This window comes from Oncorhynchus nerka, linkage group LG21 (genome assembly GCF_034236695.1).
Source record: "Oncorhynchus nerka isolate Pitt River linkage group LG21, Oner_Uvic_2.0, whole genome shotgun sequence".
NCBI classification, from domain to species: Eukaryota; Metazoa; Chordata; class Actinopteri; order Salmoniformes; family Salmonidae; genus Oncorhynchus; species Oncorhynchus nerka.
Window position 1 is genome coordinate 30,103,521 of NC_088416.1, and position 14,081 is coordinate 30,117,601.

Genomic DNA, 14,081 nt, shown 5'->3' on the forward strand with positions numbered 1-14,081 from the left:
AATGCTTTCAAACCATGATGATGAACTTGCAATCCTTTAGTACATATGGGATAGTGTAACATGAGCTTGTCTTCTGTGTAGGTTGATGGAGTGCAGGTCTTCTCCTGATTCTCCAGGGAGGGTGAGGTACCAGGTGAGGAACACCACCCCTGTCCCCACTCAGAGCTCATTGGCTGTCCAGCTACGAATCGCTACAGGTAGGACTGTATAAGTAATGAAACATTCAGGAGTAGCAGCAGAGCTATGTAGAACTCTGAGGAGCGGGTTTTATCATACTGTATCTGCCAACTAACCACTAACCCTCCCCATGTTTACCTCTGCCTGTAGATGAGCACTACAGCAGCTTCTACTCAGAGAAACATCGACCACTCAGTCTACTTCAGGGGCGACCTCTGCACCTGGAGGTGAGTCTGCTGAGCCCCCCCAGACATGGACCCTGGCCTGGTGCACTACTGTCTGGCTTACCCAGACACACCACAGGCCCGCTGGCTGCTCATCTATGATGGGTAGGTTGTTCCACTCTAGTTCCTGTTTGTTTACGTGCAACAGCACAGAGAAAGCACTGCAAAGATGCATGAAATATCCATATTCTATAGGTTTTTCCACAGCACCTGCTGCTCAGCTCCACTAAATAACTGTCCATATAGTGAACATGTAATTATTTTGTCTGAAGAAAATCTCCACATTGTTTTGTCTTGTTTTTCAGCTGTCCCAGCCGTGGTGACTCCCAGGCTCCTCCCCCACCCCGCCACACCCAGAGGCTCACAATCACCACCTTCCAGTCTTTACCCACAGGAAGTCACTCCCACCTGGAGGACCAGGTCAGTTTCAGCCAATGGGGTCATATTATAGACCGAGTTTGATTCAGTGCATTTGAATGTGTTCTCCTGTCCTCGTCCACAACAGCTCTACTTCATGTGCTCCCCAGCAGATGGGGACTTTATTGAGGGTTGCTTCAGTGGTTGAATTAACACTCCTATAATGGCTTGGACAATTTTGAGCACAAGGTGGGAGTATAAACCATCCATTTCTTGAAGTTATTATAATGTACTGTATTAATACTGAAGTGCTCAAATGTACTTGTTTCTTACAGTATTCAACTTGACACTCATGTCTAAGTGACATTAACTATTACTAATTTGTAGGATCAAACCTGGACAACTGAACAAATACACGTTTACTCACAATTGGTCAATGATTTGTTCTCCTCCAGCACTTATTCAGTAAGCACAATGACATCAGACAAGAGGGGATGAAACACTTTATTTGAACAAAAAGCTCCACATTTTGTGCAGAATCTCAGTACAAGAAGTGTCACTACAGACCCTGGTTCGATTCCATCACAACCGGCCGGGATTGGGAGTTCCATAGGGCGGCGCACAATTGGCCCAGCGTCGTTAGGGTTTGGCTGGGGTAGGCTGTCTTTGTAAATAAGAATTTGTTAACTGACTTGCCTAGTTAAATAAAATAAAAAATAAACACGTTACACAGTCAATATTAGCTTGCAACAGAACATAAGCGGTTCTCACAGTGCAAAACAAGTGTTGGAAATTGAAAATCTATAAAAAAAAGACTCACTACAAGACAATTGACCTGGTTAGGTACACCATTGGGCCCACTCCTGCGTTTACTGGGTAACACTTTGGCAAGTGTACCAAGGCACCCCATATGAAGTGTTTATTCTATCACACTCAGCCTCCAGTACAACTGCTGCTTGACAGGGCATTCAGGGAGATGATTCCCAATAGCAATAAGGTTTGAGTGACTCAAAATTACAAGGAAATGTATCCTAGTTGCATACATTAGTTTGCTTATAAAAATCAGTTCACATGCTAGAAATTGGCATCAACGGAATAGAATAAGTCAAGCAAATTTGAACGTTCCAGAGACATATTTAAGGATCCCTGACTCAACTTTGTATATGGTATCATCCGACGTCAACATCCAAACATGGAATGAAGAAATCAAAGGTGTTTCATATCACCTCAGAGCGTACAAGTGGAGCTGAAGTTGGGGGATTAGTATTGTAAAGAATGATTAAGATGTTAATTAACTACATTGTTAATAAATGTACTCAATTTGGCATGGAGACTACCAACTACAGAACAATCCAGTTCGCAGTTAAATCCTTGTAAAAATTAACCTTAAGAAATACATTTTCTAGGATCACAATTCTGTCAGCAGTACATTGATATGTATTGCAACACAGACATGATTCTAAACTGATGTGATTACAGGGAAAGGTCAACATGTTGGACAGTGAATTTTTTTTGAAAGCATGAGCAGCTTCACTTCTCTGATTACAGTAGTGCCCTCAGTCATACAGAGCATTGAATATCTAATAAAATGGCCCCTTTTATGTAAGCAGCATTCATGTCAGCAAGAGCAGCTATTCATGTCAGCAAGAGCAGCTATTCACTAACATTTGATAAGTGATTAAAAAGATTGTTTAAAAACAAAAAGAAGAAGATTAAGGACTACGGTGGGAAGAGGGGCAGAACAAACAGCTGCTACAGAGCAACAGTGTCTTGTCTGCCCTGTTCATATGTCATCTAAATGGATGGTGTGGTCTCATTCTTCTGAGCGCTGCTAATGGCATGTCAAGATGATCTAGAGTCCTGACCAGCTACGCAAATGAATGAAAGCTAATTAGGACATCCGTTTTTATTGGGCGCCTCTCCAGAAGTATTATGTGAAAGGATGGGGTGATGATCACTGAATGACAACTATCTGGTTTGGTCTCCTAGTGGAGAAAACTGTGTTTGAATATGGTGGTGGTCCTGTCCCCTCAATACACAGCCTGGCTGTGGTACAGGGGGCAGAGAGGTGACTCCTCTTGATCTGTTTCATGAGGATGCTGCAGCACACCAGGGCCGTGATCTAGGAGCAACAGGAGGAGGTGGGGATGCAGGTAGGAAAGGGTTAAGCAGAATGGGATCAGATAAAGAGAACAGGGTGGAGCAATCACCCCCCCCCCCCCCCCCAATCACCTTCAGGATTAGACCACATGCTGCAACAGGGTGAGATTCATTAGTGCAAATCCCCACCTAAAATATGGCTTCTGAGACAAGCAAATGTACCAAAGGAGTGTGAATTGAAGACGAGAAACACTCATTCCAGACATTTAAATGGGACAAGTTGGATAGCTTGCAGTGAGACTAGACATGGCCCTTACTGAGCAGTGGAAAGAAAGAATCTGTGTGCAAGGAAAGAAGCATAGATCATTGGTGTAAATAAAGATGGAGGGGTAAGGAGTTACAGTGCATCAGCCACAGGTATGATGACAGGGAGCGGGGAAAAGACCACAGGGTCCTGGTTAGGGGGGGAGAGGACAGTAGAGGAGAGGAGGATGTAGGGGGGAGGAGAGGACTGGGAGCGCTGGATCTCTTTGCTGAGGAGGGAGCTGCACACCAGGGCAAAGATCTGAAAGGATGGAGAGAGGGAAAGGGAGGGGAGGGATGGTATAAGATGGGAGAAACAGACACAGGTATGGGTTTATAACAAAGGAGAAGCAGAGGGTTGGTTTGCTTCAACTCCTCTGACAATCAGTTTCATCAAATTCAGTGCATTTCTAACCCTGCAGCAACATCTACCCTGGTTAACAAATTTGTCCACTGAACTGTGTGTAGTATTGCCTACCAGCATAGCAGCAGTCCCAAGGAAGAGGCCCATCACCAGAGGCGCTTTGGACTCAAAGAGGTTGACGATCACTGTGGGGCAGGCCTGCAGGGGGACAGAGACACCAGAGGGGGACAGGTTAGGGCCTTGGGCAGAGCAGAGATATGGAAATCTAGGCCAGGCTCCTCGATGCCTCCATAGTAGAATAAATAAAGTAACAAATGTAATTTGTCAGTCGACGGATTATTTTACATGTTTTTATTATAGTCAGTTATACAGTCAATATGAGAAATGACTGAATCGGGCCTCCCGGGTGGTGCAGTGGTCTAAGGCACTGCATCGCAGTGCTAGCTGTGCCACCAGAGATTCTGGGTTCCCTTGTCTCATCGCGCACTAGTGACTCCTGTGGCGGGCCGGGCGCAGTGCACGCTGACCAAGTCGCCAGGTGTATGGTGTTTCCACCGACACATTGGTGCGGCTTGCTTCCGGGTTGGATGTGCGTTGTGTCAAGAAGCAGCGCGACTAGGTTAGGTTGTGTTTCGGAGGACACCCGAGTCCGTACGGGAGTTGCAGCGATGAGACAAGACTAACTACTACCAATTGGATACCACGAAATTGTGGAGAAAAAAAGGGGTAAAAAAGAAACGACTGAATCATATGCACCTGTAAAGGGCCGGTAATGTCGAGTGAAACAAAATGGTCCCAGTAAGCAAAATGACGTTGAAAATCTGCCTAAAATACGTATTTTCCCAGACGTTGAAGTAATGTTCAATTTTGGTTCTGTATTTTATGGCACGTTGAAAAATACATCATTTCCGGACTTTCATATCAGTTTTATTTTCAGTTCTGAATGGAAGTTGAAAATATGTTGTTTATAGACGTCTATGTTTGGACCAAATCAAGGCCGGTCCACACCAGATGAAATCTGATTTGGTTTGGACTGGACCAAAAATCAGTGTCCGTGGACATTAATCAAGGTTGCACCAAATCTGAACCAAACATAGATGATTGGACCATCTATGATTGGTTTTTGGTCCAATGTCTGTGGACGTGGAAATTAAGGCCGGTCCGGACTGCACCAAGAAAAAAAGATGTCCAAAAGATTAAAAACTCTGAATATCAGCTATCCAACATTATCAGGAGTTATCCTGAGCCTATTTGCAATGTGTTTACACATCAGGAAATTCTGTATAACATTTTACATTACATATGATCAGCTCGTCAACAAATGTACAGACTTGAAGCCACTGATCATGACAATTTTTTTTAACCTCTTTTTCTCCCCAATTTCGTGGTGTCCAATTGTTTAGTAGCTACTATCCTGTCTCATCGCTACAACTCCCGTATGGGCTCGGGAGAGACGAAGGTTGAAAGTCATGCGTCCTCCGATACACAACCCAACCAGCCGTACTGCTTCTTAACACAGCGCGCATCCAACCCGGAAGCCAATGTGTCGGAGGAAACACTGTGCACCTGGCAACCTTGGTTAGTGTGCACTGCACCCGGCCCGCCACAGGAGTCACTGGTGCGCGATGAGTCAAGAATATCCCTACCAGCCAAACAGGTCCCTAACCCGGACGACGCTGGGCCAATTGTGCGTCGCCCCACGGACCTCCCGGTTGCGGCCGGTTGCAACAGAGCCTGGGCGCGAACCCAGAGTCTCTGGTGGCACAGCTGGCGCTGCAGTACAGCGCCCTTAACCACTGCGCCACCCGGGAGGCCCTGATCATGACAATTTAACTCAGAAGCTGAAACTCCTGCACAGCAGATGTGACTAGCCTGATTGTCCATTTTCCTTTGACCTGTCCTGTTTTTAGGATATGTTGTTAACATGTAAGCACGTTTGATTGGGTGCCAATTAGGTTCTTTGATCTGAGAAATCTGCATGTTGTAAAAGTGTCCATCTCATTACATTGTCATAGATTATCTCCAGCCTGTAGGCTACAGAAAAGGCCACATACTCTTTCTACCATATCCTGTATTTGCTACATGATTTATGCTAGATTTGATGGAATGTTGGTGGAGCGCCGCAGCAATGCATTTCTCCAACAGCACCCTGGAGAGGTGCGCTGTGAACAGACAAGTGAAAAATGCTGCGCCTTTGAGAAAATGAGCACAGGGCAGCTTCTGCACCTGTAACTTATATTTACTCGCAAATATCCATTGAACGGACAACAATGTATAAAATAAATTGAAGTTCAAGCTGCACATGTTTTTTTAAGTTAATAGGATTTGGCCTATAATGAACACACTCACAGGGAGAGTGAAGGTCTCCAAAAAGCCGGTATCGGGACATGTTCTTTGGACCAAGGGGTCCAAGGCACCAATGAGTCCACAGCAGTGCAACTAGAGAGAGAGAAAGAGAGAGAGAGAAGGCAAGTGCCATTCAGAATGTGTACATAATTGTTACAATAGTCGTACAATTGTTAAAGAGCTGTGGATTGAATTAGCTCTGATGGAGTGAAATGTGCCTAACTAAAGCTGTGATGCCATCAATAGTTTGGGAATAGGTTTTATCTTTACCACATTGTGGAACATGGTCAGGGTAACAGTCAAGCCAGGGTCTCCTCCTTTGTCCACATACTGAGCGTACACAGTCATATAGAATTTTGCCAGCTGCTCTCCCACCTGCACAGCAAAAAGAGAAGACAACAACACATGAGGTAGAGTTACACTGTTGACTACTACCATTTCATGAAATAGCACAGGGTTTGGTGATCTGCGTGAAAGGGAAGCCTTGGCTTGAAGTTGTTTATCATTCAGAATTCTCTCGCTCCCTCTTTCCCTTCCCTCTCTCACCTCATCGCTTCTCATGTAGGCGAACACACCGGCTCCAATCTCTAATCCAGCCAGGATAGCCAGCAGGCAGGAAAACTGGGAGGGGCAGGTAAACAGCAGAACACATACAGTATGAATTACCACACATATAACCACAGTATCACGGGATATGTATAAACTCTCCTTTAAATGGACTTATTTCTTATTCGTGTTGACGTTAAATGTATGCACAATAAATCAAGTTGAATTTGAAGTTGCAACAATGAGAAAAGACCATGACCTTTCTGAGAAACTGAAGGTCACTATGTGCCTCTAAAGTAAATCACTGGCTATCTTCACAAGCTACTCAAGCATAGAAGAGCTAACATTCCTCAACCTGAGTGCTGATTATAATGTGAGAGCGATCACATACTGTATGAAACGCTCAGTCATTCATCCAATAATAAACCACACAGAGAAAGCAATCGCTGCCTCAACATGGCAACAAGAAGCTCTGAGCAAGAAATAATTAGTCTGATTTCTGAACCTGCAGCCAGAAACCAGTTTCAGCTCATCACAGCTGTAAATTAGTAAGTGCATTGCTTTGTCAATCTGAGATATGAAGCAATCATAATTGCATCATCTGTTTCTCTCTGACATCTAGGACTGTAAGTGTGTTTCGTAGGGGTTAATTCATTCTGTGAAAGTGTTTTCCAAATCTAGGAACTTTGTTAGACCCTTTGACTTCTTCCTTGAACTCACTATCCCTAAGAACTGGAAACCTGTCGCAATACCCATGGAATGGTGGTGAACGAGGAAACGGATCACCCACTGAGTTGGTCATACACAAAAATGTATGCCGAGGGCATGTCCTGCAGCAAAGCTTCATACAGGAAGCAAGTATTTCCTATCTCAAGCTCTTGTTAAATGGGAGCTTAAAAGTCTCTGGCCTTCTCAGACAGAGGAGAGATTCCCAGTGCTCCTCTATGGTTGCAAAGTGCACCATGGCTCTTGAGGTAGCGGATCAGTTGAGGGATTGATGACAAGTGCTTGCTAGGCCCTTGAGAGGTCAGAGGTGCGGCAAGGAGAACCTGAGAATTCTGTGGCGGGAAAAAGCAGCAGGTTCACTCAACAATCCAAATGCTCCCATGTCACAGATTAGATTTCCACTGGTGCTTTGTGGGTATGGGCTTTGGGTGAAATATTGGGCTGAACAAGTTGAGATACTTTCAAGTGAGGAACTCTTATTAGGAAGTGAAACTAATGCATGTTATTATCGAAGGTTACTTACCTCTGCCCACTCAAGACTCTAAATCAGGGCTGTCAAACACTTTGTACCCCCACTTCAGTGTAGTGTAACAAATGGAAAATGTATGTTTATTTGTTGTAGCTTACCACTCCCAATGCAGTCCTATTCTCATTGCATGCTCCATAGTCTCCGAAAACAGCCACGAGCAATATCACTGCTCCTAACGCAATCAACACTGACACACCTACAGTATGAGAGGGAGAAAGAGATGCCCATTTGTCAATATTAGCTGTTCAGCACAAATTATTTTTCAGTAACACTTAAGGTATCCTTTATAAATGATTTAAGTAGTTTATAAGTCATTAATAAACAAAGTTGTATAGTATGTCTATCCATGGCTTACAGCTGCAAAAAGCTTTACAAAACATTTGGGGATGAAGTTTGTAGAGAGCAGTGTTGTGTGAGCTCACCGATGACAAACTGTTGTGTGTTGAGGTCTATGTCGAAAAATCCTCTGGTCTCAGAGCTGAACCTCAGCCACAAGCCCAACCCCAACATTGCAAAACCCACCAGCTGTCAGAGGAAGAAACCACAAACTGTGCATGAAACCGGTTGTGCAACCACACCTCAAGATCAGTCTCACACAATATGCTACAAATAGTGTAAAAGATGTTCTTGTATTAAAGGGATACTTCTGGATTTTGGCAACGAAGCCTGTTAACTATATAAACCCAGCAAAAAAAAATACAAAAAAAAAAAAAAAAAAAGTCCCTTTTTCAGGGCCCTGTCTTTCAAAGATAATTTGTAAAAATCCAAGTAACTTTAGATCTTATTTGTAAATCGTTTAAACACTGTTTCCCATGCTTGTTCAATGAACATGTACCTGTGGAACGGTCACTAAGACACTAACAGCTTACAGACGGTAGGCAATTAAGGTCACAGTTATGAAAACTTAAGACACTAAAGAGGCCTTTCTACTGACTCTGAAAAACACCAAAAGAAAGATGCTCATCTGCGTGAATGCGCCTTAGGCATGCTGCAAGGAGGCATGAGGACTGCAGATGTGGCCAGGACAATAAATTGCAATGTCCGTACTGTGAGACGCCTAAGACTCGTCCTCGCAGTGGCACACCACGTGTAACAACATCTGCACAGGATCGGTACAGCCGAACATCACACCTGCGGGACAGGTACAGGATGGCAACAACTGCCCGAGTTACACCAGGAACGCACAATCCCTCCATCAGTGCTCAGAGTATCTGCAATAGACAGAGGCTGGACTGAGGGCTTGTAGGCCTGTTGTATGGCAGGTCCTCACCAGACATCACCTGCAACAACATTGCCTATGGGCACAAACCCACCGTTGCTGGATCAGACAGGACTGGCAAAAAGTGTTATTCTCTGACGAGTCGCAATTGTGTCTCACCAGGGGTGATGGTCAGATTCTCAAGTGTCGTCGAAGGAATGAGCGTTACACAGAGGCCTGTACTCTGGAGTGGGATTGATTTGAAGGTGGAGGGTCTGTCATGGTCTGAGGCGGTGTGTCACAGCATCATCGGACTGAGCTTGTTGTCATTGCAGGCAATCTCAACGCTGTGCGTTACAGGGAAGACATCCTCCTCCCTCATGTGGTACCCTTTTGCAGGCTCATCCTGACATGACCCTCCAGCATGACAATGCCACCAGCCATACTGCTCGTTCTGTGAGTGATTTCCTGCAAGACAGGAATGTCAGGGTTCTGCCATGGCCAGCGAAGAGCCCGGATTTACAATCCCATTGAGCACGTCTGGGACCTGTTGGATCGGAGGGTGAGGGCTAGGGCCATTCTCCCCAGAAATGTCTGGAAACTTGCAGGTGCCTTGGTGGAAGAGTGGGGTAACATCTCACAGCAAGAACTGGCAAATCTGGTGCAGTCCATGAGGAGATGCAATGCAGTACTTAATGCAACTGGTGGCCACACCAGATACTGATTTGTTACTTGATTTTGACACATTATTCCATTTGTTAGTCACATGTCTGTGGAACTTGTTCAGTTTGTCTCAGTTGTTGAATCTTATGTTCATACAAATATTTACACATGTTAAGTTTGCTGAAAATAAAAGTTGACAGTGAGGACGTTTCTTTTTTTGCTGATTTTAGAAAATAGTACCAATTAACAACCCTTGAATGAGTACATGTGTCCAAACTTTCGACTTGTACTGTATATTAAAAGCAGTAACTCCCCTCAATGTACTGTGAACATTTCATAACTCTAGGACCAAGAAATGTATTCAAAATAGCTTCTGAAGTTTCATAATTGTATGTTTGTTAATGGAAAAATATGGACGTTTTTTTCCATTTCCTGAAAAGTTTGTTTTGGAGAAGGTTTTCATCCGACAATGATGATTGGTAACATGATGACAGTAATGTCATCATGTAATGTGAGGTGTAGTACTGTTTAGAAAAAAAGGACTACAAATATAGTCTAGTTTGGGAAAGCTAGATAAACAAGACATTAAGAAAATGTTTCAAGAGGCATTCCTTTCAAAGCACAGAATAAATACAGAACAGAATAGCTTCCTCAGCCAGTGGGCAGGATTAAACTAGTTCAACAAATTACACAGCACACTTGTGTGATTCCACTCTACTCTGCTATTTAAGTTTGTTTTTGGTTTTGTTTCTTACTTTTGATTAATTTATATGGGAATTCCCCTGGTTGGATTATCAGTTAGTAGACTAACCACACCTCAATGATGCAGTAAGTCTGTGGTTTTGCATCTGTCGGCTCATATTTCACATACTATTACCTGTTCAATGATTTAGGCCTGCTTTTCAGCAACAAGGTAAATGTTTTGTTACTTCTTTTGTATTCTTATTGCATTTATTGGATATAAAGGCCCGATCAGAAGAGTCACCTAAACGGTTGTGTGGATGAATGCCAACATGTTGAAACAAAATGTCTTGCTTATTTCCATTAATGAAGGAGAACTGATGTTTGCGTACACTACATACACACGCATACCGAAACACACAGACCTACATCCACATTACACACAATTTGCTGCTGTTACTTTATTTTTACCTTGATCATTATCTATCCTGATGCCTAGTCACTTTACCCTGCCTTCATGTACATATCTACCTCAAATACCTCTGCACATTGATCTGGTACTCCCTGTATATAGCTGCACATTCATTTGGTACTCCCTGTCTGTAGCTCCATTCTCCTGTATTTTATTTCTTGTATTGTTCTTTTAAAACTCTGCATCGCTGGGAAGGGCAAGCATTCCACGGTAAAAGTCTATACCAGTTATATTCGGCACATGTCACAAATCCAATTTTATTTGAAGTGGACAACTGTGAGCAATGGACATGAGCTGATACTTTGATGGGAAAGGCATTTATCAGACAGACAGACAATACATGCAGCTTTTTAATAACAGCAGTGAATCTCTTACCCATACAGAGATGGTTGCAAGGGTCTGGACACAATTTTAATATGAGATTTAGCTATTTGACTTTAAGTAAAGCTTATTTCCATATCAGTAAATGACAAATGCTGCCTAGGTTGATCAAAGATAAATATACAATGCCCTTTGAGCTATTCACATTTTACATCTCATACACACCAGATGCCAATTTGTTACCACTAGGCCTACAGTTTAGTTAGATTATGGATACTTACGGCAAAAAGGATGTTGAAAAGGATGAGGATACACTTGCACAGCTGGCCACATCCGTCCAGTGCCATGATCAAAAGTTTGCTAACACGCTACACTCAGGAAGTCAGAAATACAGTCTAGTGTCCTGGGAAAAGAATGGAAGATATTGTAAACATTTAGATGTTTACAATGTGTGTGAAAAAAAGTGCGGTGATAGGTAATAGACTGTCGAGGGTATGTATTGAATTCAAAATAAAATAAATCGTGAACATGAAAAATAAAGTTGAATGTAAACATTTTCGATGATGGGTCAATTGTCAGTCACGGGTCAATGTAGGGCTATTAGAACCATGTATATCTAATACATTTAATGACAAACCATCTAACTACTTAGGCAAACATGTTTTTTCGACGCAGGTGTATGGCGAACCAGTTACCAACACCTGCGCCGAACGTTGTGCAACAGGTAATTCATATGTTTACCTAAGTAGTTAGACATGCTTCCAATATCCGTACATTATTTGACCCGTGGCAATTGAAGTAAGTTAGCTAAAACGAAGTGACGTCAGACCGTCTACCCAAGTAGGCAATAGAAAAAAGCCTGTCTATCATGTTCATTGATTGGGTTTAAGACGAACCGTCACTCCAAAACTAGCGAACAAATGGAGCCTCATTGTCTACGCCTGCCCCTAAACCCCGCCCTTCACGGAAAAAATAATAAAAAATCGAAAAGCATGGCAGTGAGTAGCGTAAGCAAAAGCTAGTACATGTAGGCAAGAGCGTAGAAAAAAAATGTATTCAATAGGATTGGTTGCTGGGAAAGTTTAACCTAAAATTATTTTTGCATTCGTTTATAAATATTTTTGTTAATCATTTGTCATAAAGTTTTACTCTCGCTTATTTGCTTACAAGTTTTAGGGTTTTGCTTTTGATGTCTTATTTTTGTTTACAATTCTATACAATTTGCTTTCAATTGTTTGTTTTTTGATTTCAACATCCATTATTTCAGCTGTCCTCAAATATAATGTTTACATTCTCAGGTTTATTTTTCATGTTCCCGATTTATTTTGGATTCAATACATAGGGCGTGAAATTGACCCCATACGAGGGTTGGTGGAAGTATTTAGTTAACTATACATAGACAGGGTTGAATCATTGCAAGGTACAATACTTCATTATGAACATTTTGTAACAGCTCGTGTTTCATCTTCTACCTCGAACTACAGTGAGGGAAATGTAACGCATGCCTTAACAAATAAACCTACCTGAATTATTTACGTGCAGATCAGTCTCTTCACACTGCAGAATGTAGCTGCAACACCAACCCGTTCTTAAATTTCAGACGTGTGTGAAGAAAACAATGTATTGTGGGTTTTCGTTTGGTTTAAATCCAACCCCTCAATCCGAATGAATCATTTGATTGGATTAGGTTGTTGAGTGAAGGGTGGGGGGGTGGGGGGCAGTATCACCCGGAAAACAGGATTTAGGAGTGGCAATGATGGTGAAATGAAACTTATCTTTGGCCAGTTCTGGGAAAACACTTTCGTTATGCGACAAGCAGGTGTGTTGTGCAGGTAATAATGAGTGAAAATCAGTAAGCAGGTAAGTGTACTGTACAGTTATAGCCACATACAGTATATCAAATAGGCCTTTCATGATCAAATGATCAAATCAAATGTATTTATAAAGCCATTTTTACGTCAGTAGATGTCGCAAAGTGCTTATACAGAATAGTGATGGGCATTCCGGCTCAGCTCACCAAAAAGAGCCAGTTTTTTTGGCTCCGAACGGCTTTTAAAAATATATGTTTTGTACAGTTTGCAATAGTTGGACGGATTGATGTTAAAACAATTCTAATTAAATTATTAAATGAAATCATACTCTACCTTAACCACAATGAATTTAAAAATGCATTGGTTTGTTATGAAAATGATATTAAACATTTGCATTTAAAGTATAACTTTTTATTGTATATAAACAAAGTGCATATAAATCTAACAATTCAAAACGAATACAATCTGAACAAAATAATATTGCACCATATCAAAGAAAAATAATGTGCAAAACTAGTCCCTCTTTTCTCTCTCTTTATTGCCATGTTATAACCAGCAGCACACAGCAATGCTGACCATATTTTGCTTTTATGAGAGATTTGCATTCAGAAATGCAAGCTGCCTCACTTTCGAGGGGCTGATGTGGTTTCTTCTCTCAGTAATTATTTCGAGAAGGCCCTCTTAGAGGGAACGGATGTGGCCACTGCAGTCTCCCTGTCATGACTTTAGTAAGCCGTGGGTAGACAGAGGCCTTGTTCTTCCACTGGCTCAGAGGATCTGCAGATCTTTCAGAACGAATGTGTGCGCTTGAGCATTTAGGCCTATATTAGATTTATTTTTTTTGTTCTTTGAATTAGTTAATTCTATTCATTAAAATATTTTGATTATTCATCTTTTTTTTTATAAATAGAGTCGGCTCTTCTGATATGCGAGCCGGCTCACAATGTTCACCTACAAGAGACGGCTCTTAGAGCCGACTCGTTCAAACGACCCATCACTAATACAGAAACCCAGCCTAAACCCAAAACAGCAAGCAATGCAGAAGCACTGTGGCTAAGAAAAACTCCCTAGAAAGGTAGGAATCTAGGAAGAAACCTAAAGAGGACCCAGATTCTGAGGGGCGGCCAGTCTTCTGGCTGTGCCAGATGGATATTATAAGAGTACATGGCCATTAAGGTCAGGTAGTTCTTCCAGATTTACAAACATTCATAGATGACCAGCAGGGTCAAATATTAATCACAGTGGTTGTAGAGGGTGTAACAG

General features: G+C 42.3%; 1 protein-coding gene across 1 annotated transcript; it reads right to left on the reverse strand.

Moving 5' to 3' along the window:
- Positions 1 to 3,110: 3,110 nt before the first annotated feature.
- Positions 3,111 to 12,619, reverse strand: LOC115104276 (CD9 antigen-like). Its single transcript, XM_029625640.2, has 9 exons — positions 12,531 to 12,619; positions 11,289 to 11,410; positions 8,095 to 8,197; positions 7,771 to 7,868; positions 6,418 to 6,492; positions 6,142 to 6,246; positions 5,875 to 5,964; positions 3,640 to 3,723; positions 3,111 to 3,423 (listed from the first exon to the last, which is right to left on the reverse strand). The coding sequence occupies exons 2-9, from the start codon at positions 11,352 to 11,354 to the stop codon at positions 3,256 to 3,258; spliced, it is 789 nt and encodes a 262-aa protein (XP_029481500.1). The 5' UTR covers positions 11,355 to 11,410; positions 12,531 to 12,619; the 3' UTR covers positions 3,111 to 3,255.
- Positions 12,620 to 14,081: the final 1,462 nt, after the last annotated feature.

Excerpts from the sequence above, each read along its gene's own strand:
- LOC115104276 (XM_029625640.2), bottom strand. The coding sequence starts at position 11,354 with ATGGCACTGGACGGATGTGGCCAGCTGTGCAAGTGTATCCTCATCCTT. Across the intron at positions 6,247-6,417 it reads CCTACATGAGAAGCGATGAG|GTGGGAGAGCAGCTGGCAAA; the intron begins GTGAGAGAGGGA and ends TTTGCTGTGCAG. Across the intron at positions 3,724-5,874 it reads TGGAGACCTTCACTCTCCCT|GCCTGCCCCACAGTGATCGT; the intron begins GTGAGTGTGTTC and ends GTCCCCCTGCAG.